This window comes from Hippocampus guttulatus, chromosome 1, assembly GCF_054856545.1.
Source record: "Hippocampus guttulatus isolate MCC_2025c chromosome 1, RoL_Hgut_1.0, whole genome shotgun sequence".
Classification (NCBI taxonomy): Eukaryota; Metazoa; Chordata; class Actinopteri; order Syngnathiformes; family Syngnathidae; genus Hippocampus; species Hippocampus guttulatus.
Genome location: NC_141261.1, coordinates 24,156,499 through 24,170,676, shown reverse-complemented (window position 1 = coordinate 24,170,676; position 14,178 = coordinate 24,156,499). Strand labels below are relative to the sequence as shown.

The window sequence follows — 14,178 nt, the reverse complement described above, 5'->3', positions numbered from 1 at the left end:
CATGGGTAATAAAGGTACGTAAGTGGTAATGATTTCACATGCTTCACATCTATATTTTTGTTCATCCTTCATCAGTTGCTTGCAAAAACATTGAAACAATATAGATGTACCTTTTCGTTTTTGTAAAAAAGAACAAACAAACAAAAAAACCTAGACTGCAGCCCCCAGTACAGTACATCTCAAAATGATTTCATCTATGTACAACTGCACACTTGACTCCGGTTGCTGTTGTTTTAATGTAAACTTCAGAATGCTTTCTCCAGCATGAAGGTGCAAAAAGGGTTTCTTCTTGTTTGCGGCGAACATTCCGTATCCCATTCCCATTCAGCGCATTGTTCCTTTTACCACTGATTAACATCTTGTTTAAACAGCTCACAGACAAACTGCAGCGTTTCTACTGTATGTTCATAAATCCTCCAGTGCTGATCAACACAATGGCCTACATTCCTGAAATTGAAAGGAAGTCCCTCTATATCAGTGCATCTCTCCACTTTTGGCGACATCAACATTCTAGGAATATGTCGCGTGAAAAAAAATCCACACATGCACGTCTTTTCAGAGGTTCTGACAGCGTACCACCTCTTGTCACGCATCACCGGGTCTCCTATCAACATGACTCATGCAGTGTCTTTTGCAATCCTTTCTTTTTCAAGCTCTGGTTTAATTCCACAACAGTCATTAAAAGTACACATCAGGGTAAAATGGTTTGAGTGGCTCCCTGCATTGTCACTGTATGTGGGGCGATTAGCAAACTCCCTTGTGACTGAGCCAATGAGGTGACTCACTATCCAAATAGGAAGCGGCCGAATGTTCATACCGATGGTGGCTGCATGATGTCATGCAACAGAGGTCTCCCACCGTACCTCCTCAGAGTGTCTTCAAAATTGGATTGTGAACAAACCAGAGAACCACGGCACACTGGCCATCCTCCAAGTTGCGGCTGACTGGAGACTGACGCTAGGAGGTGAACACCAATGATGCTAAACACACAACACTGCAATGAGCAAATTAATAACAATCTTTAATGATTTAGATTTGTATCCACAAATCATCTTTTAAAGAAAAAAGAATAGTACTGTAATACATACGTATATGCATTAACGTTTAAAATGCACAGTGTTGTATTGTGACCTGAATGCACAACTTCAAATGGGGCATCCTCTCCCAGAACCACCGCACAGCAAGCGAAGCTTTCAAATCCAACCACACTGCCACGCAATGTACAGGTTCTGCCACGAGTGTTCATGAGTGGCTGACCGTCAGAGTTTGAACCGCCTGCGTATGGCGTTGCAACAATTGCAGATGTAACAGCCAATCAAAAATGCACATAAGCTTAAAATTTCTTTGCTTCTAAGCCTTGGTGAGACCCAGCCAGCCGTCTTTACCAATACAGTACATATGTTGTGTTTATAAGGCCTATTTCCTCTCTTTGTGGCAATCAGTCGTACCTTGACAATTGCGTTATGTTGCAGTTTTTAATTGCACATCACAAACGCGCGGCGTTCCCACCGGGAGTCACGTGTGTTTTTGTAATGTGAGTGAATACATAAAAATACTGGATTTCACAAAAAAAAAAATCCAAATTGGGTCTCACAGCCTGCAGTGTGAATATCGCCTTAGTCTGCCGCTAAGTGAATGTGGAGTGTTTGTTTGTTTATTTATTTCCCTCAATGGTCCACTTCAGTCACATGTGGCCGCATCATTCAGTTCAGTGTGCAGTGCGCCTAATGGATGATTTTACTTTTGTAAATGCAAAGCAATAGTTTGTCTCCGGAGTGTCCGCCTGCCTATCAAGTGTGAAATTAAACAACCCAGTAAATATTGTCATAAGCGTGTGTCTGGAAGCAAGCTGTTCCGAATTTTGTTTGACGGTAATAGTACGTACTGTGATACGGTATGACCCCACACTGAGCTTCTCCAGCGATGACTCGGCAGCTCAGTGAAGAGGAGATCGGCCATTTCAAGCAGTTGGATGAATTAGCGTTGGCTGACAGTATTATCAATGTTAGTTTTTCATCACCAGCGCACACTCAAATCTGATCAAATCACTGTAGTTCGATTACAGGCATTAAAGATTTGCAGCAACGGTCAAATGGAAACTCTTTTACTCTGCACACCGACCCTGTTGCTATGTATCCTATTTGTTTATCCAGAGTTTCACTGCAGTCGATCTCATCTGACAAAGAACAGCACTCCAAATCAGGGCATACAAGCTCAGATCAGAGTCAAGGTGTGGTTTGATCCATGAACCAGCCTGACATGTGTGATTGAGTTTCACTGGTCTGCCATGGGTACTAGCCTCTTTCCCTGAGGCTGCACACGTTTAAACGCCGGCCAATTAGAGACATCCATCCTTCTCGGAAATGAACTCCTCGCTAATAGACCTGGTTTGAGGTTACACCTCAGCTACGCCAACAATACCACTTTGATGTCTTTGCACATGTCACGGTGACATACATTGCACAAGTCCTCTCCAAGATTGCGTTGACAACTTAGGTTTTTTTTTTTTTTTTTGGGAGGGGGCAGTGGTGGTGGTACAGGTTTATCTTGGGCCCTTTTGCCTTCCAGGTCCATATTTGTGCACTGCTTACATGCACGCCTGTCTATAGTGTTTATACTCAGTTCAGTTGCAGGTGAGCTGGAGCATAACAGCTGATTGTAGTTGAGAAGGCTGGTTGCCACTCTATCCCAGGGCACATAGAGACCAAGAAGCATTTGCACTCATATTTACACCTTCGACCAATTTAGAGCACATGTATTAAACATTAAAGTCCTGGGTCCAGATCAGGGCTTTCACATCACTTCGATTTAAATCATTTAAAGCAAGTCAACATTGTCTACTTCATATTTCTTGCCACAATGTTTGATTATTTTCATTGAGGCAGAAAATGTGGACTGAAGTTAAAATTATTCTTCACTACTGTATAAACAAATATTACAAGCCCACATCCCACCAATTTCCTTTTTAAATGTCACATGCCATCAAAATCCAATTTTTCTCACTCTTCCATGCAAAAACCCCCCATATCTCACTGAGCATAGAACGCGCTGGTCAGGTCAGGGTTCATTCAAGGTCACAAATGTTCTCCCGATGTTCTCCAGATGTTTGTTTGACAACAGTTTTAATTTGTTTTCATGTAGCTAGGGAATGAAGAATCAGGCGAACATCTGGAGAATGTTGATGTGAATGCAAAATACACTACCTGCACAAACACCGGCAAACACTTGCCCCTCAGTGGGACACCAGCTTTAAGGTCAAATGCTTGCAAAATATTCAAATTCTTGAGACACAAGAACAACTGTTTGCGCCAATTAATATTTGTTTACGAACGTTTTTGCAAGCTTTAACTTACCCTTACAAAACAAACAAACAAACAAACAAACAAAAAACATTGGCTAGTGAGATATACCACGCAAAATGAGTCGGTGGTTTCGGTTTGACACAAACGTGATTTGTTATTTGTTTGCAAGAGCCAATTAAATGCAAATCGAAAATGTGTGGATCATGACATAATTCTCCTTGACTTCTGATTTCAAATACATTTATTTTGTTATTAATATTACACAGTATATAAGAAACAACTGCAGGGTTAGTTTTGTACAGCTAATAATATAAGATAAGATATCCTTTATTTGTCCCACACTGGGGAAATTTACAGCCTCCAGCAGCAAGAATGTAGGCAGAAAGAAGAAAAAAAACCCAATAACACCGTTCAATTAAGTGCAATATAAATACAAAATGGATAAATCACGGTGCTATTTACAGTTGTTTTCCACATCATTTAATTATTATTAATATTATTGTTGCTATTTTTTATTCAGCAGCCTGACAGCAGTTGGTAGGAACGAGCGTCGGTATCTCTCCTTCTTGCAGCGCGGGTGTAACAGTCTCTGGCTGAAGGAGCTATATATAAATATATAGCTTTATATATATATATATTATATATATATAATGAGGTGACTCAACATTTCTCAGGTTTTCAGTGACCCTTTTGCATCATGTCGACTCCTGGATTTAAATGTCAAGTCAGATATTTGGGCAGTAGGACCCAGAGGACTTGACCGCCCGACAACCCGATGACAACCTGCAGCGGCTCACCTTTCTTTTTTTTCGTGTCTCCAGTCTCCACTTGAGGAATAAGTCAAGAGTGAAAAAAAAAAAAGTCGAGCTGGCAGGAAATCGTCGAGGCAACAGGGGCAGACTTTGCTATAAAAGTCATGAAACAATCCACGCGTGTCCGCACTCATTAGACGGGACTTGAGCGGTCATCTGGTCACCTCAGTCGACCCCCGCCCACCTAATTGGGCACCTTCGGGACAACATGAGCGCCTCCGTGGCCGTGTACAGGAGCATCTTCACCGAGGACCGCTTCAAACAGGCCTACGGCTCCGAAGAGGACAAGACGAGTGCAAGCGTGCGGCTTTGGGCCAAGCTGGCCGCGAGCTGCAGGTGTTCGCGGCGGGCCTGCCTCCAGCTGCTCCGTCACCGAGTTCCCATTTTCAACTGGCTGCCCAGATATCGCTTCAAGAAATGCTTCTTTGGAGACACTATCGCCGGACTCACAGTTGGCGTTCTTCACATCCCGCAAGGTCAGTCATCAACCTTTCATAACATCTTTATCGTCAGGTGCATAATCAAACAACAAGAAGAAAACACCAAGAGCTTACAAAAAAAAGAAAAAAATCGGAGTTCAAAATAAAATATGTCAGTCAAAATAAACTTACTTGATCGAGCACTTGGAACATATTACTGGAAGTAGCAGGACTTAAATGACTATTTAGTATTATAGTAGCTGTAGCACTGCAGTAAAAAATATATTTGAAATTGTTTAACATTTTACACACATATGTATAAGGGATACTACACAAACTATTAATTGTTATTTTAAGATATGATTGAGCTATTCTTTATGTATTTATTGGAGGTGTGTTATATTGACTTTCATTTTTTTTCTTTTCTTTTTGGGAGGGTGTTTGTATGGCCTCTGTGATGATTTACTGTCACGGCTGGCATTTTGACTCTTCTCCCCAACTCAGGTATGGCTTTCGCACTACTCACATCTGTAGCACCGATATTTGGTCTGTACACGTCCTTCTTCCCTGTGGTCCTCTATATGATTTTTGGCACCGGTCGCCATGTATCCACAGGTAGAGTACATCCTCAAAGCAATTATTTTTTGTTCGCCACATTGTGTCACTGTCACTGAGTTCATTGACTTGTCGCAGGTACGTTTGCCGTGGTGAGTCTCATGACTGGTTCTGTGGTGGAGCAACTGGTCCCCACACCTCCGGAGTTGAACTCCAGTTCGCCTGAAGGGGCGGACTTTGAGCTCCAGAGGATCAGTGTAGCCTCAGCTGTAGCACTTCTCTCGGGAATTATCATGGTAAGGCAGTGTGAGGAGGCCTGTGGACCACTTACAGATGGCAGAGCCCACTGATTTTTGGCTTGAGTTAACACACCCGTGGATCATGACCCCAGTGAATGATTTTGTCTTCCAGCTCTGTATGTTTGGTCTTCAGTTGGGCTTCCTCTCCACCTACCTGTCAGAGCCAATTGTGAAAGCATTCACCAGTGCCGCTGCCTTTCATGTCACCAGCTCACAGCTGCAAAGCATGCTGGGGCTTCGCCTCACCCGCCACACGGGGATTTTCTCCCTCTTCAAGGTGAGCAGAGAGCTATTTACAGCGACACATTGATAAGCAGGAAGGGCAGAGAAAGGGCAGTAGCACTTTTTTTTAAGAGTGCTCTAAAATGCCACAAGATGGCACTAAAGCCCTGGCTACGAGCAAAGTTCTAATTGGTCTCAAGCAGGGATGTCCAGCTCTGGGCCTGGAGGGCCACTGTCTTGCCTCTTTTCCATCTATCGTGGCTGCAACACACCTGTTTGAAATGGTCAGCTCATCAGCCAGCTCTGAGTCGCGGACAGATGGAAAACAGGTAGTAAAGCGGCCATTGAGGACCAAGTTTGGACACCCCTGGTCTAAAAGAAGTACAGGTATGTTGAAGTGCAACACCTCCTATGAGAGACTAACGCAGCGATAGGGAACTCCAGTTCCTCGAGAGCCATATCCTGCCTCTTTTAGATCTCTCTCTACTTCAACACACTTGATGCAAACGAAGCCTGATAAAGATCCTGCTCATTTGAATAAATTGTCTTGGAGGAGAGAGACATCTAAAACAGGCAACATAGCCCTCATGGAGGACCCATCCCTGCAGTAGAGTCTACTTTGCCTTGACAATTTGTGTTGTGCAACAGCTGTAGTGTAAATGGGAAAATGTGACCCAATGACTTAATAACTTCCACGTCACATGCTAGTGTACGTATTTGTTGACATACATGTGATGTCATATCAGTTTGTCGTCATGTGTTAAATAGTAGCTAATACTATGGATGAGTATACTGTAATGTGACTACAGTCAACTATATAACACGGGTCCATGACTGTCTAAATCAGAGACGGGCCGTCTTTGAGTGGCCCTTTAATTCATTCCGAAAAATAAACGTTCAATATATGTTTTGAAATGGGGGAAATGAGGGTGGGGATAGGGGGAAAAAAAAGACCTTTCAAAATATGAAACAATATTGCAAAACAAAAAATCTGAAAATATGCGAATCAATTTGTGTGTTCAGACTTTAGCGTCCGTAATGGAGAACCTGCCCCAGACTAACATTGCGGAGCTGTTGATCTCCTTGGTGTGTTTGGCGGTGCTGGTTCCAGTAAAAGAGATCAACACGCGCTACCGGCAGCGCCTGCGTACACCCATCCCGGTGGAGATCCTCACGGTCAGTTGGAATCATGTTCTTGGTGCACAGGGGCCCAACTCAACTTCTGGGGCCCTTCTGCATCATTATCGTTGGCCCACAAAAGGAAAAAAAAAGTGGTACTTCATGTACAGTACTTTGTTGTTCCTTTCATTTTGAAAACTGGTACCATATTGGCAATTTTAATTACCGGTAAATTTTATCAGATACTGTTATCGGATAAATTAAATCTTAAATCTTAAAATGAATCGAATGATCGTTGAATGCTTAACTATTTGGTTGGGACTATTTTCTTAATTGTTTAAATGCTTGTTAAATAAAGTGCAAGGCGAGTTGTGTATATTTATCAAAATGATGAGGTCACCATTAATTTCTATGATTTTTCACTGCCATAACGACCCTCTGTGGGAAACCACAAAGTGGCCCGTGACAAAAAGGGATCTGCGCAACTGATAACAACTGAAGTGAAAGTCAACCACTGCATCGCCTGGTGATCGATTTTATTAAGGGACAACACTGTACTTGTAGGCGGCACGTTGGTCGACTGGTTAGCACATCGGCCTCAGTGTGTAGAGGTTAAGGGTTCAATTCCGGCCCCGGCTTTCCTGTGTAGAGTTTGCATGTTCTCACCTGTACCTGTGTGGGTTTTCTCCGGGTACTCCGGTTTTCTACCACATTCCAAAAAACATGAGTGGCAGTTTAATGGAATACTCTCAATTGTCCCTAGGTGTGATTGTTAGCGCAAAGAGTTGTTTGTCTATGTGTGCCCTCCGATTGGCTGGCACCCAATTCAGGATGTACCCTACCTTCTGTCCGAAGACAGCTGAGATAGGCTCCAGCATGCCCGCGACCTGAGATAAGCAGATCGGATGCATGGATGGATGAGTACCCATGTAAAGCACGAGTATGTAGCTGGCCTAAACAAACGAGCTAGCTAATATTGCTTCACAATGGCGATTGTAACACAGCATCATCATGCTTATAGTTTCCAGGTTCTGTAATAGGCAAGTACATTGCTTAACTTATCTGATTGTGGGCAACCACTTGCCTTGGATCCACGGCGAGCACTTATTTGGGCTAATTTGGTCTAGAAACAGAAGAAAACACTTGTATAGGGCATTTGTGTAGGTGCCCTAAGCGCATTACATAACCATCATCACTATTTGAACAGGTTGGTTTTAAACGACTTTTCTTTGTGGACATCCTTGCCTCAGTATAATTCATAGAAATGTTTTTTTTTTTTAATATACCACTTGTCATAGAGGTTACTCCAAAAGTGTTTTATCTCGGTAAAATACACCAGCCCAAACTAAACTGCAAAGCTCTATTGCAGTTCGTTTTTAAGGTTGACCTCACAGCAGGATCTAAGTAGGAAGAGAATTTGTCTGCAAGATTCGGTTCAAAATTGTATTTCATCATCAATAACTTTCAGGCAGGGAATTAACAATTTGTGTGTGTGTGTGTGTGTGTGTGTTTTTTTATGCTTGTGTAGGTGATTATTGCCACCGGTGTGGCCTATGCTTTCTCTCTCAACTCCATTTATGACATAGAGATTGTTGGCCACATTCCAGCTGGGTAATTATTCAGTCGTCCAAATCACTAACAGCAACCCAACAAATGCGTGCTGTTTTACTTTTCTTCCTTCGTCCCTCAGATTCCCAAGGCCTCAATTGCCTGCCCTCCACACATTTCCTGACATTGCCGGAGACACCGTTGCCATCACGTTTGTTGGCTACGCTGTGTCCGTCTCCCTGGCAATGATCTATGCTGACAAGCATGGGTATTCCATCCATCCGAACCAGGTTAAGCCTGCATGGAAAAACTTGCTCAAGCTTCTTACCAGTCGGCTAACTTGAAAACGTGTGCTTGCAGGAGCTGCTGGCTCACGGTATCTCCAACACAGTGTCTTCCTTTTTCACATGTTTCCCAAGTTCGGCCACTCTAGCCACCACAAACATCCTGGAAAGTGCTGGGGGATACACACAGGTAGGTTATAAGATGGCCTAAAATTCATATCACGGTAGCATCGCTTCATGGTAACTGTATATAATGTGATATAAACATACGTGTAAAACCTCTCAAGGAAGTATTTTTGGATGCGTCAGCAAAGCTAAAATTCATTCATTCATTCATTTTCCGATCCGCTTTATCCTCACAATGGTCGCAGGGGTTGCTGGGGCCTATCGCAGCCGTCTTCGGCCAGTAGACGGGGGACACCCTGAAACGGTTCCTAACCAATCGCAGGGCACACAGAGACAAATAACCATCCGCGCTCACACCTAGGGACAATTTGGAGTGTTCAATCAGCCTGCCACGCATGTTTTTGGAATGTGGTGGGAAACTGGAGTACCGGGAGAAAACCCACGCATGCACAGGGAGAATATGCAAACTCCACACAATGAGGTCGGAGCTGGGATTGAACCCGTACCTCTGTATTGTGAGGTCGACGTGCTAACCACTGGACCAAAGTTAAAGTTAAAAGCGTGAATTATACGGATGGCGCAAACACACAAATAACATTGCTGGAAAAAATATTTATACTGTTCTGTGTATGAATACACTTTTGTCCTTATAATCCTCTGGCTGACTCATGTAAACATTATAAACCATTTTTGTTTTCAGATGTGCATGTTTGCTGTGCATGTGTTATACTGTAGTATTTTCTGTGTAAACACTTTTTAGTTGACCTGCTAATTAGCGGTTAATAAAGTCGGTTCCAGACAGATCCCAGCACTTAATGTGGCGTTTGCAATATCTATTTCATGTTAGCATGGCTTCTCCATCTTCCGCTGTTCTTTTCCTGCTACTTGTTGTCCTCCTCTGTTGATAACAATACTTTGCAGTAGCAGTGTAGCTTATTGTCGCTGATGCAGAGCGAGTTAGTTTAGGGCAGCACATTCCCATTAGTTCCCGAGCAGCCAGAAAAGCAGGAAGTGTTCTCTGTCGACGCAACGCATATACCGAGCACATACCTCACTACAATTAGCACTTATTTATCTTAATTTTGTTGCATATTTACCAAAGTGGTTCATAGAAGGAATGCCCATATTTCAAAGAATGAGACCAAAAAATATATATATGATGTAAATGTGTAATTATTCTAGCACGCCACTTTGGTTACTTGAGGACTCCGAGTGAATCAATTGTGTTTTCTTTCTGCAGTTCTCTGGCTTGTTCACCAGTCTTGTGGTACTAATTGTTCTGCTGCTTATCGGACCCCTCTTCCACTTCCTACCTAAGGTGAATTTATGTGCAATGTCAAAGGTGAAGGAGCAGAGACAAACCTTGGCTCATTCTGCTCTGTTTGTTTGTCCACAGGCAGTGCTGGCATGCATCAACGTGACCAGCCTCAGGCAAATGTTCCTGCAGTTCCAGGACTTGCCGGAACTGTGGAGAATCAGCAAAATTGACTTTGTAAGGCTGCAGGAGGGTGAAGGACTCAAAGTTATTGGATCTCTTCTGGAATGTAATCCCCAGGCATGAGCAGACTCCCGTGAGCAGGGATTGAAGATGGCTAATTAGTTCCCATGTTACCATTCGATCAGCAACTGCTTGCAGAAGCGCAGATAATTGGTCTCTCTCAACTTGACATCGAAGCGGTGCTCATCTTTCTGTTCGCAAACGGAAACATCTGCCTTTAACTTCTGATCACCCGGTTGTCTACGCATGCCGAATTTGTCAAGGGGTCACTCTCAGAATAAATGTTGCATTGATGCAGATGGTTTGGGTGGTGACGTGGCTGTCCGTTGTGGTTCTCAACGTGGATCTCGGCTTAGCCATTGGGGTGGTGTTCTCAATGATGACTGTCATCTGCCGCACGCAAAGGTACATGGCTTTTTTTTTTAATGATTACATGTAGCATATTAACATTAAATTTGTTACATTTTTTGCACATCTTAATCTTATGACATCCAATAGAAGAGACTTTTTTTTCTTTGTTGATGACACTCAGAGTGACGTATCGTTTGTTGTTGTTGTTTGCAGGACTTTTGTAGTGTCTCTTTTTCTTAATTTACATTTAGTTGTACGTAATGTCGTAGTACCAAATACTGTGGCTGATTAGTAAAGCTGATAAAGCTTGCTTAATGTCTGTCAGGCATGTTGATTGCATCCTCTGAACCATGGTTCATTCATCAGGGCTGGTTGCTCCGTGCTCGGCCGGGCCAGCAACACAGAAATATACAGACCTCTGGAGAATCATAGTAAGGTGAGAGCATGCCAAAATAGCAAACATTACTCTTAAAGGCCCTGGGAAGTGAAAAGAGCTATCTCCTCTTCTAAACAGAAAAAATACATTCTTATGAGCCCTGCCAAATTTGAATAATTAAAAAAAAAAAAAACGTAAAATGAGGCTTCAAAATCATGAGAAAACCAAAGTCGTACTCAAAAACTGCAAATGAGTGAAACCACGCTGGGCGAAAAAATGGGTCTTGCTACTTGCTACTGTCTTGCAACTTTCTGATGTCTTCACATGTTTGAGCTGCTAAAATGCGTAGCTCTGCTTGAAGCATCTGGTGGCGGCTGGAATACATCCCACCTGGTACTGATGGGTGGCAGACTAGGCTGTGGCATAATTTTTAGGAATTTAAATAATTCCTAAACGATCTCATCTGCAAATTGTGATAGCTGGGATAGATTCATTTTCGGGTGAAAACATAGCTGTCTAGCCTGCTGCACGCTTTAGTGGTTGAACTAGCCTTAAATATAGAAACTAACTTGCAATCGCGCCGGATAATGTGAACAAATGTGCTCAAGTTCTTATATCGTGGGAGATGGGTGACTAATGCCATCTAGACGCCCATAAGTGTTCTTTTGATGGCAGTGCCGGCACCCACAGCGGCTCCTCTTGTTGTCTGGTTGAGAGGGAAGAAATGGCATCTGTGCTCTATGTTACACATAGAGCACATTTGACAATAAACTTGTACTTGACTTGACTTGATGTTGTCACTAGATGCAGTTTTAGCCACGCACCAAAGAATCAGGAAAACTGTCTGCGCCTTTCAACATATTTCCAGGAAAGATCTTCAGTCATGCTTCATGCAATCTCAGACTTCACTTGCCAGGGACTGGAAGCACAACTTCAGACAGATGATTTGTTTTACCACGTACCAGTCTACCACCTCAACTCAGTGTAAAGGTAGTCTGGCTATGTTTCATCCTTCAGTGCTATGAGGTGCCAGGGATGAAGATCCTGACCTACAACGGGCCAATTTACTATGGAAACCGCAGCTTCTTTAGGGAGGAGATGGGTCGGTTATTGGGATTGACGCCCGAGAAGATCCGCAGCCGAGAGAAGGCCAGAAAAGCTCTGGAGAAGCGTGAAAGAGAGACCAACGTGAACACGGTGGTATGTCTGCTGCACACACCCATTCACCACAGCCAAAAATCAAATGTTTCCCGCTTCCCAAAAAAATCCCAAGTGGTCATGGAAAAACCCTCATGCTCCACTCATTTGATATACCTGTACACGAATCCACCATGACCGTGGAAAAATGACCAGACAGAAAGAGAAGTCGTACCTTACGAGGTGTCAATCATTATTTTGACTTCAAAATGGCGCCGCGAGAGTGGCTGCCTTTCCAGCAGCTCCTATATTTTGTTGTTCTACTTCTTCCTTTCATAACCTTGCTGCTGTGAATTGGGAATTTCTCCATTGCGAGACTAATAAAGGGTTTCTTATCTTATCTTATCTTATTTTTCACACTCTTGCGGCCACACCCACCATGGCCACACCGCCGCAGCCTCCCCCAAAAATCAAACTTCAAAGCAAGAACATTCAGTGTTCTCGTAACACTCCATCACGAATGCGGTGCTTTCTGGGGAAACAGGGCCACACATTTGTCACATACCACCGTCAAGTCATAATGCCTGTTTCCACAAATAAGACAAAACGATTTTGTTTTGAAACTGCAAACTCCCCTAGAACATGATGAAATGGTTTTGACATTTCTGGCTTTTGTCATTCTTCAGGAAAGAGGCATTGCAAATGCGTCTTTTTCTTCAGAAAATGAGTTCTTCAAACCTGGTGAGGAGCAGCATTCACAACAAACTATGCATGCTGCGGACGCAGGGGAATCAAACTGATGTAAATGTGCAATTATCGAGTCTAGTCTTTCCTTCATTAAGTAGCCTTGCACACACGATCCACCTACTCACCATTGTACAATGTGTGTCAAATTCTGCACTTGGAAATGTCACAATTGTTGTGGACAGTGTTAGATTTCATTTGAAACCAGTTTGTTATTTTCAAGATCTGATCATGGGATTGAGATTGTTGTAAATACATTTTTTTAAAATTTCAAACGATTCATTTATTATTACTGGTATTATTATTATTATTTAAATGTTGCGGTCTGCAGAACCCTCTGAGCACGAGGTCCAGGCAGTATTGATCGACTGCAGTCGCGTGATCTTTGTTGATGTTGCCGGAGCGAGGCTCTTTACTCAGGTTAGCGTGCAAACGCATCGGAAACGTCGCTTGGGGCCGCCTTAAGCCAACAAATGATTTTGATTGATTTGCAGATGTGCATTGAATGCCAGAAAGTTGGAGTTCATGTGTTTTTGTCCAGCTGTAACGGTGAGGCCTTTGCAGTCATGCCTATTGAGTTTTATTTAAAGAGAACAGTGCATCATGGAAAGTAATAATTCTGATCTCTGACCTGTTCTCCCAGAGAGTGTTTTAAGGATCCTCACATCAAGCGGCCTCATGAACTACATGAACCCCCAGCATATTTTTGTCACCGTACACGATGCTGTGATGTACATTCAGGAGCAGAAGGTACCATACCAAGCAGCAACAGCCACATGTTGGCCTTAATCAGATTTTAAATGCTCAAACTATTGCTGTTTGTCATAGGAAAAACATCCAGAAAACACCACGACTGTTTGGGTTTGAAACTGATGCACAGCGATGAAGGCTCCTGTTCCAGAGAGAACAATTGGACTTGTCAGCCCATCACTGGGTGCATGTTACATGTACCGGTAGTTGTGTTTCTAAGAAGCAATAGCCTGTTGTAGCATTGTTGATGCTTTGGGCAGTCTTACCTATTTTATGCTGTTTTTTTTTTTTAAATGACAATATAATTTGTTGGCAATCCTGAGACAAATATACTGAAAAGTGCACTGAACTGGTTAAATGCTTTGTATATTTATATATTTCGTACTGTATGTGCTTAAATATGAGCACATGTAGAGGACACACCATGCAATACTGTTAGGTATTTGCCTCCAACTGTCTTCCAGTGTCTGTTTTTAAAACAAATATATCGCTATTCGAGGATATGAGACTATATTTTATTAAAGGAAGTGATGGCTTTCTTCACCAATATGTAGCCTTAATGTGTGCGTGCGTATGTCCCTGTAAACATGTTATGACAGAGTAGGAATGTGAAGCATGTCAGGCTCTTTTGGTATA

General features: G+C 42.8%; 1 protein-coding gene across 4 annotated transcripts; it reads left to right on the top strand.

Annotated features, from left to right (window-relative positions):
• Nucleotides 1-4,181: 4,181 nt before the first annotated feature.
• Nucleotides 4,182-14,089, top strand: slc26a10 (solute carrier family 26 member 10). Of its 4 annotated transcripts, XM_086121466.1 has the most exons (18): nt 4,182-4,590; nt 5,038-5,148; nt 5,227-5,384; nt 5,500-5,664; nt 6,633-6,785; nt 8,257-8,339; nt 8,419-8,566; nt 8,637-8,750; nt 9,927-10,004; nt 10,083-10,178; nt 10,483-10,589; nt 10,902-10,971; nt 11,929-12,111; nt 12,735-12,789; nt 13,124-13,212; nt 13,287-13,341; nt 13,436-13,542; nt 13,621-14,089. In XM_086121466.1, exons 1-18 carry the CDS (start codon nt 4,323-4,325, stop codon nt 13,657-13,659), a joined length of 2,079 nt encoding a protein of 692 aa, XP_085977592.1. In that variant the 5' UTR covers nt 4,182-4,322; the 3' UTR covers nt 13,660-14,089. The 4 variants fall into 4 exon arrangements, 3 of the variants coding, with proteins under 3 accessions (XP_085977592.1, XP_085977601.1, XP_085977614.1); XM_086121475.1 differs by lacking the exon at nt 5,038-5,148; XM_086121488.1 differs by lacking the exons at nt 4,182-4,590; nt 5,038-5,148 and adding an exon at nt 4,971-5,037.
• Nucleotides 14,090-14,178: the final 89 nt, after the last annotated feature.